Source organism: Oncorhynchus mykiss, chromosome 13, assembly GCF_057628025.1.
Source record: "Oncorhynchus mykiss isolate SJ-2025 chromosome 13, ASM5762802v1, whole genome shotgun sequence".
Lineage (NCBI taxonomy): Eukaryota > Metazoa > Chordata > Actinopteri > Salmoniformes > Salmonidae > Oncorhynchus > Oncorhynchus mykiss.
In genome coordinates, this window is record NC_143034.1 from 36,151,015 (window position 1) to 36,165,565 (window position 14,551).

A 14,551-nucleotide genomic window follows, 5' to 3' on the forward strand; every position below is an offset into this window, starting at 1 on the left:
AGACAAAGATTATTTTAAAACGAAACGAAACGAACCAGCCCAAAACCAAACCAATCAGGTGGTTATTCGATGCAATGAAGCTTCAGACGTCATTGATGACGTGCTGCTGATAAAATGATACAGGCATCACACTGCTTTGAAGTATACAGCTTCGCGATTTGGACGCATGCCTCGTATTCCCGGAATCAAACGTCCCTACGTGACATCCCTACACTTTAGCTTGTTGTCTGAAAATTAAATATACATTTTACTCAACTGCGTTACCCACTCCAGGCAACAGAGGGCGGACTGGGAATTTAAGGCAATGCTGCTACTGTGACGTATAATCTAGTGGACGGAACGCTTCTTTCAACAGCAACAACAGTTAGTCAGACACCTCGGTACCTTGCCAGACAAAATAGCTGAACCAATAAAGCTCTTTAGACGCGTTAGTGCATATTAGCCACTGTGTTTTAAACCCACTTATGTCGTCTAGTTAGTTATCCGATTTAATTTAATATTTACGGTGTTGTTATTAGTCAGCTAGCGGCCTGGTTAAGTTAGCATTAGCCTAGCTAGCTAACGTCCCAGACCATGCGGTCACTAAGCTTCTCTCCTCCTGCTATAGAAGATGAGGTCTGCTGGATGGAGGAAGAGGAGGATATCACAGTAAAACAAGAAGTAGAGAGTGAGGCTGTTACTGTGAAAGAAGAAAAAGACGCGTTCAGAGTGAAAGAGGAGGCGGATGTTACAGTAAAAGTAGAGGAGGATGCAGTTTATGGATTGAAAGAGGAGGATGGAGAGATGACTGTTATATCGAAAAAAGAGGAGGAAGAAGAGGAGGAAACTGGATATCTGGGCCCGGTTTCCCAAACGCATCTTAAGGCATCCAATGGTTCTAATGATGAATTTAGCCATAAGATGGTTTTGAGAAACCGTTCCCTGATAAACACTCGTAAGTACTGTCTTACAAACAGAGGCACAAACTCTGCAGTTGTTGAACTGACTGATGTTTGGTGTTAAAGGGGAAATCTGCAATTGTTACATCCATATTGTGACTTTTAAATTATTTATTTATAGCCATTGATTCTTGAAGAATATAACACATGCCTCAGGAGCTTAGTTCAGCTGTTGTACCCCACCTGAACACCAAATAAGCTTTTTTTACTATAATGTTTAGAAACAATGTAAATCAACACTGTATCGCCTCAACATGGTAAAAACATGGTTAAAACTATAATGTTGATATAATGGATGGTCAGTCCTTGCATCCATAGGTCTGTCTGTCTGTAGTTACATTTCTCCAACCCCATAATCATTTTATTACCAAGACAGTGGTGGAATGACAGATTTGTTATTGTTTGAACTGCAGATTGCTGGGTTGTGTTTTTTTTTTTAAAACAGAAACAAAATGGCTGCCCAGAGACTTAAACAGCTAAGGGATGGGGGAAGGAAAAGTGTAACCACTCTCAAATTCATAAAGAACGATATTGTAGAAACCTTAACCCAACAGCTAGCGACCTCGTCAAGAAGTATAGACGTAACAGTTATAAGGTGCTGTCTTGACAGTCGCTGGACCCAGGTTTGAGTTCAGCTCAGGGCTACCCCCTGAATTCAATACACAATGAATACAACGACTGGCCATCCATGAGGTCATAATGATAATTTAACCAGGTTTCTAGGCTATATAGTATATTTTAGAATTCATCCATGATGTCATAATGATAGTTTAACCAGGTTTCTAGGATATAAAGTATATTCTAGAATTGCCAGTGTAGATTTCCTGTGTGGGTCAAATTATTAGAGCTGTTGATAAGTCATCGTATAATATTCAGCCAATTTTTTTTTCATGCCCTTACATTAAAGGCAAGACATACCTAGATTGAATTACATTCATGAATTGGTTTGAAACCTTTGTTTTAAACCCTTCTCAAACTTGGTGCCTTGGCGGATTTGTAAAAATGGTTTGTCATGAATCACAATCACTACAACACAACCTGACCAGAGGGAGCCGGTCGTCAACACACAACCTGACCAGAGGGAGCCGGTCGTCAACACGCAACCTGACCAGAGGGAGCCGGTCGTCAACACGCAACCTGACCAGAGGGAGCCGGTCGTCAACACGCAACCTGACCAGAGGGAGCCGGTCGTCAACACACAACCTGACCAGAGGGAGCCGGTCGTCAACACACAACCTGACCAGAGGGAGCCGGTCGTCAACACACAACCTGACCAGAGGGAGCCGGTCGTCAACACACAACCTGACCAGAGGGAGCCGGTCGTCAACACACAACCTGACCAGAGGGAGCCGGTCGTCAACACACAACCTGACCAGAGGGAGCCGGTCGTCAACACACAACCTGACCAGAGGGAGCCGGTCGTCAACACACAACCTGACCAGAGGGAGCCGGTCGTCAACACACAACCTGACCAGAGGGAGCCGGTCGTCAACACACAACCTGACCAGAGGGAGCCGGTCGTCAACACACAACCTGACCAGAGGGAGCCGGTCGTCAACACACAACCTGACCAGAGGGAGCCGGTCGTCAACACACAACCTGACCAGAGGGAGCCGGTCGTCAACACACAACCTGACCAGAGGGAGCCGGTCGTCAACACACAACCTGACCAGAGGGAGCCGGTCGTCAACACACAACCTGACCAGAGGGAGCCGGTCGTCAACACACAACCTGACCAGAGGGAGCCGGTCGTCAACACACAACCTGACCAGAGGGAGCCGGTCGTCAACACACAACCTGACCAGAGGGAGCCGGTCGTCAACACACAACCTGACCAGAGGGAGCCGGTCGTCAACACACAACCTGACCAGAGGGAGCCGGTCGTCAACACACAACCTGACCAGAGGGAGTCGGTCGTCAACACACAACCTGACCAGAGGGAGCCGGTCGTCAACACACAACCTGACCAGAGGGAGCCGGTCGTCAACACACAACCTGACCAGAGGGAGCCGGTCGTCAACACACAACCTGACCAGAGGGAGCCGGTCGTCAACACACAACCTGACCAGAGGGAGCCGGTCGTCAACACACAACCTGACCAGAGGGAGCCGGTCGTCAACACACAACCTGACCAGAGGGAGCCGGTCGTCAACACACAACCTGACCAGAGGGAGCCGGTCGTCAACACACAACCTGACCAGAGGGAGCCGGTCGTCAACACACAACCTGACCAGAGGGAGCCGGTCGTCAACACACAACCTGACCAGAGGGAGCCGGTCGTCAACACACAACCTGACCAGAGGGAGCCGGTCGTCAACACACAACCTGACCAGAGGGAGCCGGTCGTCAACACACAACCTGACCAGAGGGAGCCGGTCGTCAACACACAACCTGACCAGAGGGAGCCGGTCGTCAACACACAACCTGACCAGAGGGAGCCGGTCGTCAACACACAACCTGACCAGAGGGAGCCGGTCGTCAACACACAACCTGACCAGAGGGAGCCGGTCGTCAACACACAACCTGACCAGAGGGAGCCGGTCGTCAACACACAACCTGACCAGAGGGAGCCGGTCGTCAACACACAACCTGACCAGAGGGAGCCGGTCGTCAACACACAACCTGACCAGAGGGAGCCGGTCGTCAACACAACCTGACCAGAGGGAGCCGGTCGTCAACACACAACCTGACCAGAGGGAGCCGGTCGTCAACACACAACCTGACCAGAGGGAGCCGGTCGTCAACACACAACCTGACCAGAGGGAGCCGGTCGTCAACACACAACCTGACCAGAGGGAGCCGGTCGTCAACACACAACCTGACCAGAGGGAGCCGGTCGTCAACACACAACCTGACCAGAGGGAGCCGGTCGTCAACACACAACCTGACCAGAGGGAGCCGGTCGTCAACACACAACCTGACCAGAGGGAGCCGGTCGTCAACACACAACCTGACCAGAGGGAGCCGGTCGTCAACACACAACCTGACCAGAGGGAGCCGGTCGTCAACACACAACCTGACCAGAGGGAGCCGGTCGTCAACACAACCTGACCAGAGGGAGCCGGTCGTCAACACACAACCTGACCAGAGGGAGCCGGTCGTCAACACACCACCTGACCAGAGGGAGCCGGTCGTCAACACACCACCTGACCAGAGGGAGCCGGTCGTCAACACACCACCTGACCAGAGGGAGCCGGTCGTCAACACACAACTTGACCAGAGGGAGCCGGTCGTCAACACACAACCTGACCAGAGGGAGCCGGTCGTCAACACACAACCTGACCAGAGGGAGCCGGTCGTCAACACACCACCTGACCAGAGGGAGCCTCCCCCCTCTGCTGCTGGACTTCGTAAATTCTGCTGTTCTGCTCCTGAAATTTTCAGTAATAGACTACACCAGCAGTCTGCAACCTTTTCCAGTTGGAGTGCCAATTTATCTGACCATTTCTACCAATCTGTGTGCCAGTAATGATTTTCAAATGCACATTTTCATGGAACAGTTTCATTTAAATTATAATAGTATCTCAAAATCATTGTCTGTGATTCATCTACGTTCTATCTAAATCTAAATGAAAATTATAGATATCTAAAAGTATCTTTTATTGCCATTGCCAACTATGTTAAATAATATAGCCTACATAAAGCCAAAAAATGAAAACATTGTATTCTGCAGGTAGAAAATATCTGGATAAAAATAAATATCCTAGAAATCACATTGGCTGCACATGGCCTGTCTACAACAAACTTTAAACATTGTATTAAGTTGATGCCAGGAGTTCCTCTAGAGGAACGCCACCCCCCCCCCCCCCCGTTCAGCTCAACCCGTGGCGCATGGAACGCAAAAATATTCTTAGAAATATTTAACCTCCACACATTAACAAGTCCAATAGCTCAAATGAAAGATAAACACCTTGTTCATCTACCCAGCATGTCAGATTTTTTAAATGTTTTACGGCGAAAACACACCACATATTTATATTAGACCACCACCGAAATCAAGACAAGAGGCAGCCATTTTGTCCCAGAAAATATAAAATTATAAAAGCAGGATTAAAAAATAAATCATTCACTAACCTTTTGAAAATCTTCATCAGATGACAGTAATAGGACATGTTACACAGTACATTTTATTTTTTTCAATAATATGCCATATATATCCATAAATGTCCATTTACAATGAGCTCATGTTCAGAAATTACTCAAAAATGTCCGCAGGAAATCTAGGTAGCGCGGCAAGATAACGTAAATAGACATCATAAACTTTGGCTAAATATACATATTCTACATATAGTTAGAAAGATACACTGCTTCTTTATGCAACCGCTTTGTTACATTTCTTTTTAACGTTACAGAAATCGCACACTATTCAATATGCTGAGACGGCGCTCAGATACAAGCTACATTTCTCCGTAATGTTGGAGTCAACAGAAACACAGATTTAAGCATAAATATTCCCTTACCTTCGATGGTCTTCGTTCAGAATGTTCTGGAAGGGTTCATACTTACCCAATACATCGTATGGTTTCAAGTTTTGCGTCTTTGTATTAGCTACTGCTAATAACATCAGCTGAAATGCACCCAAAATGTCCTCTGGTCCGGAAAAATTGCGCATCAAAACTTCAAAATTACATATTATATGTCGACTAAACAGGTCAAACTAAGTGCAGAAGCAAGCTTTATGATGTTTTTAACACACAAAACAAATTTCAATTCAACCGGGCATCGTTTGCTCTTCCCAGGAGTGCTGGAACAAAGGAATGGCTGTGACCAATTCGCGCCCTAATGCACAGGTTTTTTCTCGCGGCACTTACTCAAATCACTCCCATAGGGTCAATTCTCGCGCGATTTGAACAATTAAACGCTCTACAGAATGAGGACATCTAGTGGAAGAGATGGAAAGTTTCCCCAGATCCATAAGTGGTTGGGAAGGGTGGGGGCGATGACGTCAAAGTTGCTCCAACTTTCATGACCACAAAACTAGTTTGGAAGAATGCATGCCCTGTGAGTTCTGCTATACTTACAGACATAATTCCAACGGTTTTAGAAGCTTTAGAGTGTTTTCTATCCAATAATAATTATTATATGCATATATTAGCAATTTATTACAATTTTTTTTTCAGTTTTCTAGGGGTACCCAATATCTCCAAAGGGGGCGTAAATCTGCCATGTCCTCAACAGGTTTTAACTATCAACTGGGTCAGGAAACTCAGGTAGCAAGCTTGCAACATTGTATAAAAAATTCTATGCCCTCAGTTTCCTGCTCCAGTGAGTTCTGGACAGTAATCAAGTATTTTATGACATTTCCACTGGATCAGAGCATTACATTTTTCCATTTTCTGCTGAGTGGTTATCGAAAGGGTGAGGGATGGAAATATTTTACGAAAATACTTTGAGGAACTTGTCATTCGCAATTGCTTTTGATTAGACTTTGTTTACTTGCTGTTTGTGGAGGTGAAGAAAAATTACTTTGAGAAGCTCCAGAACTCATTAGTGGTGGTGCGTTAAGACAATGAGAAATACTATCAGACATTCCCAAATGGGAACATTTATAGTCACATTTGTGTGCATGTCAGGTAGACTAGTCCTACTACTATATGTGTGGTCAGGTAGACTAGTCCTACTACTATATGTGTGGTCAGGTAGACTAGTCCTACTTCTATATGTGTTGTCAGGTAGACTAGTCCTACTACTATATGTGTGGTCAGGTAGACTAGTCCTACTACTATATGTGTGGTCAGGTAGACTAGTCCTACTACTATATGTGTTGTTAGGTAGACTAGTCCTACTACTATATGTGTTGTCAGGTAGACTAGTCCTACTATATGTGTAACCAGGTAGAATAGTCATACTACTATATATATATATATATATATACAGTGGGGCAAAAAAGTATTTAGTCAGCCACCAATTGTGCAAGTTCTCCCACTTAAAAAGATGAGAGGTAATTTTCATCATAGGTACACATCAACTATGACAGACAAAATGAGAAGAAAAAAATCCAGAAAATCACATTGTAGGATTTTTAATGAATTTATTTGCAAATTATGGTGGAAAATAAGTATTTGGTCAATAACAAAAGTTTATCTCGATACTTTGTTATATACCCTTTGTTGGCAATGACAGAGGTCAAACGTTTTCTGTAAGTCTTCACAAGGTTTCACACACTGTTACTGGTATTTTGGCCCATTCCTCCATGCAGATCTCCTCTAGAGCAGTGATGTTTTGGGGCTGTTGCTGGGCAACACAGACTTTCAACTCCCTCCAAAGATTTTCTATGGGGTTGAGATCTGGAGACTGGCTAGGCCACTCCAGGACCTTAATGCTTCTTACAAAGCCACTCCTTCGTTGCCCAAGCGGTGTGTTTGGGATCATTGTCATGCTGAAAGACCCAGCCACATTTCATCTTCAATGCCCTTGCTAATGGAAGGAGGTTTTCACTCAAAATCTCACGATACATGGCCCCATTCATTCTTTCCTTTACACGGATCATTCGTCCTGGTCCCTTTGCAGAAAAACAGCCCCAAAGCATGATGTTTCCACCCCCATGCTTCATAGTAGGTATGGTGTTCTTTGGATGCAACTCAGCATTCTTTGTCCTCCAAACACGACGAGATGAGTTTTTACCAAAAAGTTATATTTTGGTTTCATCTGACCATATGACATTCTCCCAATCTTCTTCTGGTTCATCCAAATGCTCTCTAGCAAACTTCAGACGGGCCTGGACATGTACTGGCTTAAGCAGGGGGACACGTCAGGCACTGCAGGATATGAGTCCCTGGCGGCGTAGTGTGTTACTGATGGTAGGCTTTGTAACTTTGGTCCCAGCTCTCTGCAGGTCATTCACTAGGTCCCCCCGTGTGGTTCTGGGATTTTTGCTCACCGTTCTTGTGATCATTTTGACCCCACGGAGTGAGATCTTGCGTGGAGCCCCAGATCAAGGGAGATTATCGGTGGTCTTGTATGTCTTCCATTTCCTAATAATAAGTGTACCTATGATGAAAATTACAGGCCCCTCATCTTTTTAAACAGGAGAACATGCATAATTGGTGGCTGACTAAATACTTTTTTGCCCCACTGTATGTGTTACCAGGTAGACTAGTCCTAATTCTATATGTGTTACCAGGTAGACAAGTCCTACTTCTATATGTGTAGTCAGGTAGACTAGTCCTACTACTATATGTGTAATCAGGTAGACAAGTCCTACTACTATATGTGTAATCAGGTAGACTAGTCCTACTTCTGTAAGCGTGATTAGCTGTGCATCCTTAATCAACATTGACAGGAGTGTTTCAAACAAAAGACAATGAATAAATTGACAAAACTGACGCATCTTGCGGGGTACGGTCTGGGTGGTCTGCCATGGGGCCATTTCATTTTGTATCTGCTTGGGTCGGCATGGGGAATGATTGAATTTCCCCATAGTATGTTGTACCGACTGAAAGGGAGCATAACTTTATGACTAAAATGACTGTTCCCTGAAGGAGGGAAATGACGTACAACACCTGTTTTCCCCCTCCCCTTTCTGGGTCAGTGAAGAGCAATATTACATTTAAGGAATAAATCTAAGCCTCACGCGCATCACCTGTGGAAGGCGTGGCTTCCAGCGAGGCACAAATTAAATTTTTTGTTGTACCTCGTTTCCTTCCTTCAGGGAACAGTAGTTATAGTCATAACGTGTGGATTTAATAGTATGTTGTACCTAGTTTCCCTCCTTAAGGGAACAGTAGTTATAGTCATAACGTGTGGATTTAATTTTATGTTGTACCTCGTTTCCCTCCTTCAGAGTACAATAGTTATAGTCCTAACGTTAAGCTTGTCATATGATGAACTTCAACTTAAATACTGCATCTTGCTGTGGGACAGTTTTTTTGTATTCAGATCTCTGAAATGTTCTCTAACTACGTATCATTTAGTGGCTCCTTATGTTAAGCTGGGAAAACAGTTTGTGGGCACAGAAATCCTAAATAATTTCAGAGTTTGCTAAATCCAATGGTTCTAACCGAGAGTCACCTTCACTTTATAGACAACACCTAAATGGACACTGTCATTAACATGGTTCTTCAATAAATACACATAATACTGTAGCTGTTTAGTTAGTCACATGTTAACTGATCCAGGAAATCATTTTCTGAATGACAGTCAAATGAAAAACATCACGACATGCAACAGCAACCAAAGTGCTTCTTCATTCATTACACCATTATGCCGTGCTCTAGTATGTCTGTAGTTATTGTGGTTCGGTGAAGTTATGGGTCCTACAGTAGGTCTATGTTGTTGTTAGGTGAAGTTATGGGTCAATTTGTTAACTACTTAGTGTACAAAGCTAGCCAAAGAGCATTTTACTGGTTGAAGTGTTTTTAAAGTATGCTGTTAATTTGGGACGATAACCCAAACATATTAAGCAGGAGATTCAAACGAGCCTTACGATTTTAATCCAAAAGTAATGTGAAATGCACTCATAAGCAACCTGTAAATGGAGGCTATATTTGCAGTCAGCCTATGAGAACTCCCCTGAGTTTTCCCCCACGGTGGTGAATTAGTGAATAGACACAGAGCTTAATGTGAGTTTCCTTGAGTAGCACTCCTGATCTTCCTCTGTAATATTCAGAATACATTGTGAAAAACAAATCTTCGCTCACCATTTTTGCTCCAGGCAGATATACTACATCCATAACTAGCGGTTTCCTCATTAGCATGGAGGAGTTTCTGCAATCAAATTGACCTTGTGCCGCAATTTTATCAAACACCGAAAGGGGCCTATATTGGCACACTACTTCGGATTTCAACAACTTGAATAACTTATTTCTAGTTACCACTAATGTGAAAACAAGACAAAATATGACTTGTTGCTAACTTGACTGTCTTAATTGTCAAATTTAACAGACTTCAGTTGTTGTACAACTTCATGGGTATGCTCTGGGCATCACCTTTTACCTCATATAAACTGGATTTCTGCTGTTGTGGGACTTTAACCATCTGTCTGACTTTGTCGTTCACACAGGTGAGAGATGTGACAATCCTGGATCCTCTGTGGAGCCTCAACAACATCATGATGCTGAAGAGGCAGAGAAGAGTCCCTTCAGATCAGAACATAAGAAACACCAGCAGAGACCCACAGAGAAGAAATCTAACTGCTGCTCTGACTGTGGGAAAAGATTCAACTCTTCAGTAAAACTTCAAATACACCAGAGGACACACAAAGGAGAGAAATCTTTTAGCTGTGATCAATGTGGGAAGAGTTTTACTACATCTGGCTCTCTGACCTTACACCAGAGAACACACACAGGAGAGAAACCTTATAGCTGTGATCAATGTGGGAAGAGTTTTACTACATCTGGCTCTCTGACTTTACACCAGAGAACACACACAGGAGAGAAACCTTATAGCTGTGATCAATGTGGGAAGGGTTTTACTACATCTTGCCAGCTGACTATACACCAGAGAATACACACAGGAGAGAAACCTTATAGCTGTGCTCAATGTGGGAAGAGTTTTACCACATCTGGTCATCTGACTTTACACCGGAGAACACACACAGGAGAGAAACCTTATAGCTGTGGACAATGTGGGAAGAGTTTTGGTCAATCTAGCCAGCTGACATTACACCAGAGAACACACACAGGAGAGAAACCTTATAGCTGTGGACAATGTGGGAAGAGTTTTGGTCAATCTATTAATCTGAAAGTGCACCAGAGAAGACACACAGGAGAGAAACCCTACAGTTGTGATCAATGTGGGAAGAGTTTTGTTACATCTGACCAGCTGACTTTACACCAGAGAATACACACAGGAGAGAAACCTTATAGCTGTGATCAATGTGGGAAGAGTTTTACTACATCTGGCTCTCTGACTTTACACCGGAGAACACACACAGGAGAGAAACCTTATAACTGTGGGCAATGTGGGAAGAGTTTTGGTCAATCTAGCCAGCTGACATTACACCAGAGAATACACACAGGAGAGAAACCTTTTACCTGTGGTCAATGTGGGAAGAGTTTTTGTCAATCTAGCAATCTGACAGTGCACCAGAGAAGACACACAGGAGAGAAAGCCTATAGTTGTGATCATTGTGGGAAGAGTTTTGTCAAATCTGACCAGCTGACAGTACACCAGAGAATACACACAGGAGAGAAACCCTATAGCTGTGATCAATGTGGGAAGAGTTTTACTACATCTGGCTCTCTGACTGTACACCAGAGAACACACACAGGAGAGAAACCTTATAGCTGTGATCAATGTGGGAAGAGTTTTGGTCAATATAGCCAGCTGACTTTACACCAGAGAACACACACAGGAGATAAACCCTATAGCTGTGTTCAATGTGGAAAGAGTTTTGGTCAATCTAGCAATCTGACAGTGCACCAGAGAAGACACACAGGAGAGAAACCTTCTAGCTCTGATCAATGTGGGAAGACTTTTCCTACATCTAGCCAACTGACTGTATACCAGAGAACACACACAGGGCAGAAATCTTATAGCTGTGATAAATGTGGGAAGAGATACTCTGGTAAAAGATCTCTGATCAAACATCAGAAAATACATGAAGGAGTTGTTTCATGATATCAATGAAATAATGTCACAATGTAGTTTATTTTAACAGTTTATTTTAACCAAACTGCTTACCTATTGCAGATTCAGTCTTCCCAGCCTGGTGCAGGTCTACAATTTTGTTTCTGGTGTCCTTTGACAGCTCTTTGGTCTTGGCCATAGTGGTGTTTGGAGTGTGACTGTTTGAGGTTGTGGACAGGCCATTAATACAGGTAACGAGTGGAGGACAGAGGAGCCTCTTAAAGAAGAAGTTACAGGTCTGTGAGAGACAGAAATCTTGTTTGTTTGTAGGTGACCAAATACTTATTTTCCACCTAAATTTGCAAATAAATTCATTAAAAATCCTACAATGTGATTTTCTGGATTTTTTTTCTCATTTTGTCTGTCATAGTTGAAGTGTACCTATGATGAAAATGACAGGCCTCATCTTTTTAAGTGGGAGAACTTGCACAATTGGTGGCTGACTAAATACTTTTTTGCCCCACTGTACCTATCGAGTGAACCCTGAAAAGAGAGAGAAGCTCCGCAGTGAGGTGAAAGGTTACTACGTATTTCGCAGGTGTTTCCTCTTGAAATCAGACGTGTGTGGTAAGGACAACTTGGTTGCTGATTATCTCAAGGGTTGGCAGTCAAAAAGATTTGTGTTTTGCACATGAGCCAGTGTGTTACCATGGATCACAATTTATTTTCGACTCGTTTTTCCGTGTTGGAGATTAGTTTTATCTCTTATTCTTTTCTGTATTTTTTGAAACTGCACTGTTGGTTAGAGGCTCGTAGTGTAAGCCGTCCAGTGTTGTATACGGCGCATGTGACTAATATGATTTGAGTTTTGTTTTGTTTGGGCTAGAAGCTAGTGAGTTTTAGGAAGACGAGAGTTCTTGAAGCTAGTGAGTTTTAGGAAGACGAGAGTTCTTGAAGCTAGTGAGTTTTAGGATTCTATGGAAAGAAAAAGCATTAAAAAATTATAGATTGTATATTATTATTCAGAAATACGTGTTTTTAATTGTTGACATGTATTGTAAAAATGTAACCAATTACAGAATTAAATGTATGTGAAGACACCATGTTTATATTGTAGATGATTATGTGAAATGGAAGTTGTAGAGATACTCTGAATGGTTGGCTATGAAAAGCCAACTGACATTTACTCCTGAGGTGCTGATCTGTTACACCCTCGACAGCCACTGTGTTTATTATTATTTGACCCTGCTGGTCATCTATGAACATCTTGGCCATGTTCTGTTATAATCCCCACCCGGCACAGCCAGAAGAGGACTGGCCACCCCTCAGAGCGTGGTTTCTTCCTAGGTTCTCGTCTTTCTAGGGAGTTTTTCCTAGCCACCGTGCTTCTACACCTGCATTGCTTGCTGTTTGGGGTTTTACGCTGGGTTTCTGTACAGCACTCTGTGACATCAGCTGATGTAAGAAGGGCTTTATAAATACATTTGATTGATTGATTGTACAACTGAATGCATTCAACTGAAATGTGTCTTGGGTGCACATATTGGTATCAGAATGTGTTACACCTGTGCTGGCTTGTCCATCTCGGTTGTGGGAAGGTGTTTCACTGAGCTGGTCCAGGTTCTATTTAAGAGTGTCTGGCCCAGTGCTACAGTTGTCTTGATAGATGTGGAGAGTCAACACCTTTAGTTGCTCCACCTTTTTGGTTTGCTTCCTGTCTTTAAGTTTGGTGTGGGTTTTTCTTTTGTTTGCCTCTTCTTGGGCAGATTTAGTGGGTCTCATGGTGGGTGTCTTTTAGGGACAGTTGTTGTTACTAGTCAACTTCCAGTGGACACCATAGTGTCATTCAGAACCCCTCCTAAAACCCACCTGTTTAGTTGTGGTTGTTGTCAGTAACTCTTTGTTAGTTCCCTCTTCTGTTAAAGGGACATTTTTGGTTTTCTTGCTGGGGAACGTAACAACAAACAATGTAGTAAAACAAGCTTATATTTTGGGTTTTAGCATCCAGTTCTTGTTCATAAAAGGCATTTCCTTGAAATGTTCATTAGTCTTTCAGTTGTTATTCTTGTTTGCTGTGTATGTTTTTATTAGTTTTTTTTCTTCTGTGAATTGCATTGCATCCATTTCTGAAATGTGCTGTTTAATTAAAGCTTGGTTTGAACATATTGCAAAATAAATTAACCCAATGACCAACCAATCAACAGATTCTTGCTCCATCTTAGTATGAAAAACAGTATAAATTCAGTGCATTTGTTGAAGATGAAAAATGTTGAAATCAACAATACGTCAAAGGATTCAACTACTGAAAACAGAAGCAAACAACTGGATCAATCCCACTTTTCCAGCCTGCTGAAGGAGTGGTGGAGTGGTAAACACCACCCCCGGCTCTACCAGGGGCTTGAGGTGGTCTCCCACAGCTCTGCTTATGTCATGTTCTGTGGCCTTGCCGTTCCATTTCTTGACTGCCCCTGCAACACAGAATGAAATATATTTAGTCATATTATATAAAGCTCTCAAAGTAATGGATATGGAGCATCTATGGCCTCAGTTACACCTGGCACCTAAATGTGATTTCTGTCATCTGATCACTAAGCTCCATTAGGTTAAGATCTAACAGGATGGGCCTTTGACATAGTCTGGATGCAATCAGGCCACCAAATATGCATAAGCAATGTAAAGAGAAGTGGGGAAAAGTAAATTGTACACAAATTACCTTCAAAATATCAAATAACAAATGTGTGTGCCTGAGGGGAAATTAACTTTCATACAGCCAAAAGGGGTGAGAAATTACACCAATATCAGTGAACAATTTGGACTAATGTAAATAAACATGGATGATGGAACATATTAACTTTTTCTTACGTGATGAACCGCTAAGGGGACATAAATATTTACCATCTGCGACCTCTCACCTCTCTGGCTGTAGAAGTGTTCTTCATAACCAGTCCCTCAACAGCTCTCTGACTGAGCTCCACCCTCACTGGGTCTTCAGAGGAGAGGAAGGCTGAGGAGGGATGGAAGGATGAATGGATCAGTCACTCGATAAAGTGTAAAGCTGCTTTCTGACAAAATCACTATTTTAGTAGTTCATTAAAGTAATTAAG

The 14,551-nt window shown here is 43.2% G+C and overlaps 1 protein-coding gene across 1 annotated transcript; it reads left to right on the top strand.

Annotated features, from left to right (window-relative positions):
* Positions 1 to 28: 28 nt before the first annotated feature.
* On the top strand, positions 29 to 13,644 carry LOC149978857 (uncharacterized). Its single transcript, XM_090196085.1, has 2 exons — positions 29 to 934; positions 9,940 to 13,644. Exons 1-2 carry the CDS (start codon positions 574 to 576, stop codon positions 11,496 to 11,498), a joined length of 1,920 nt encoding a protein of 639 aa, XP_090052211.1. The 5' UTR covers positions 29 to 573; the 3' UTR covers positions 11,499 to 13,644.
* Positions 13,645 to 14,551: the final 907 nt, after the last annotated feature.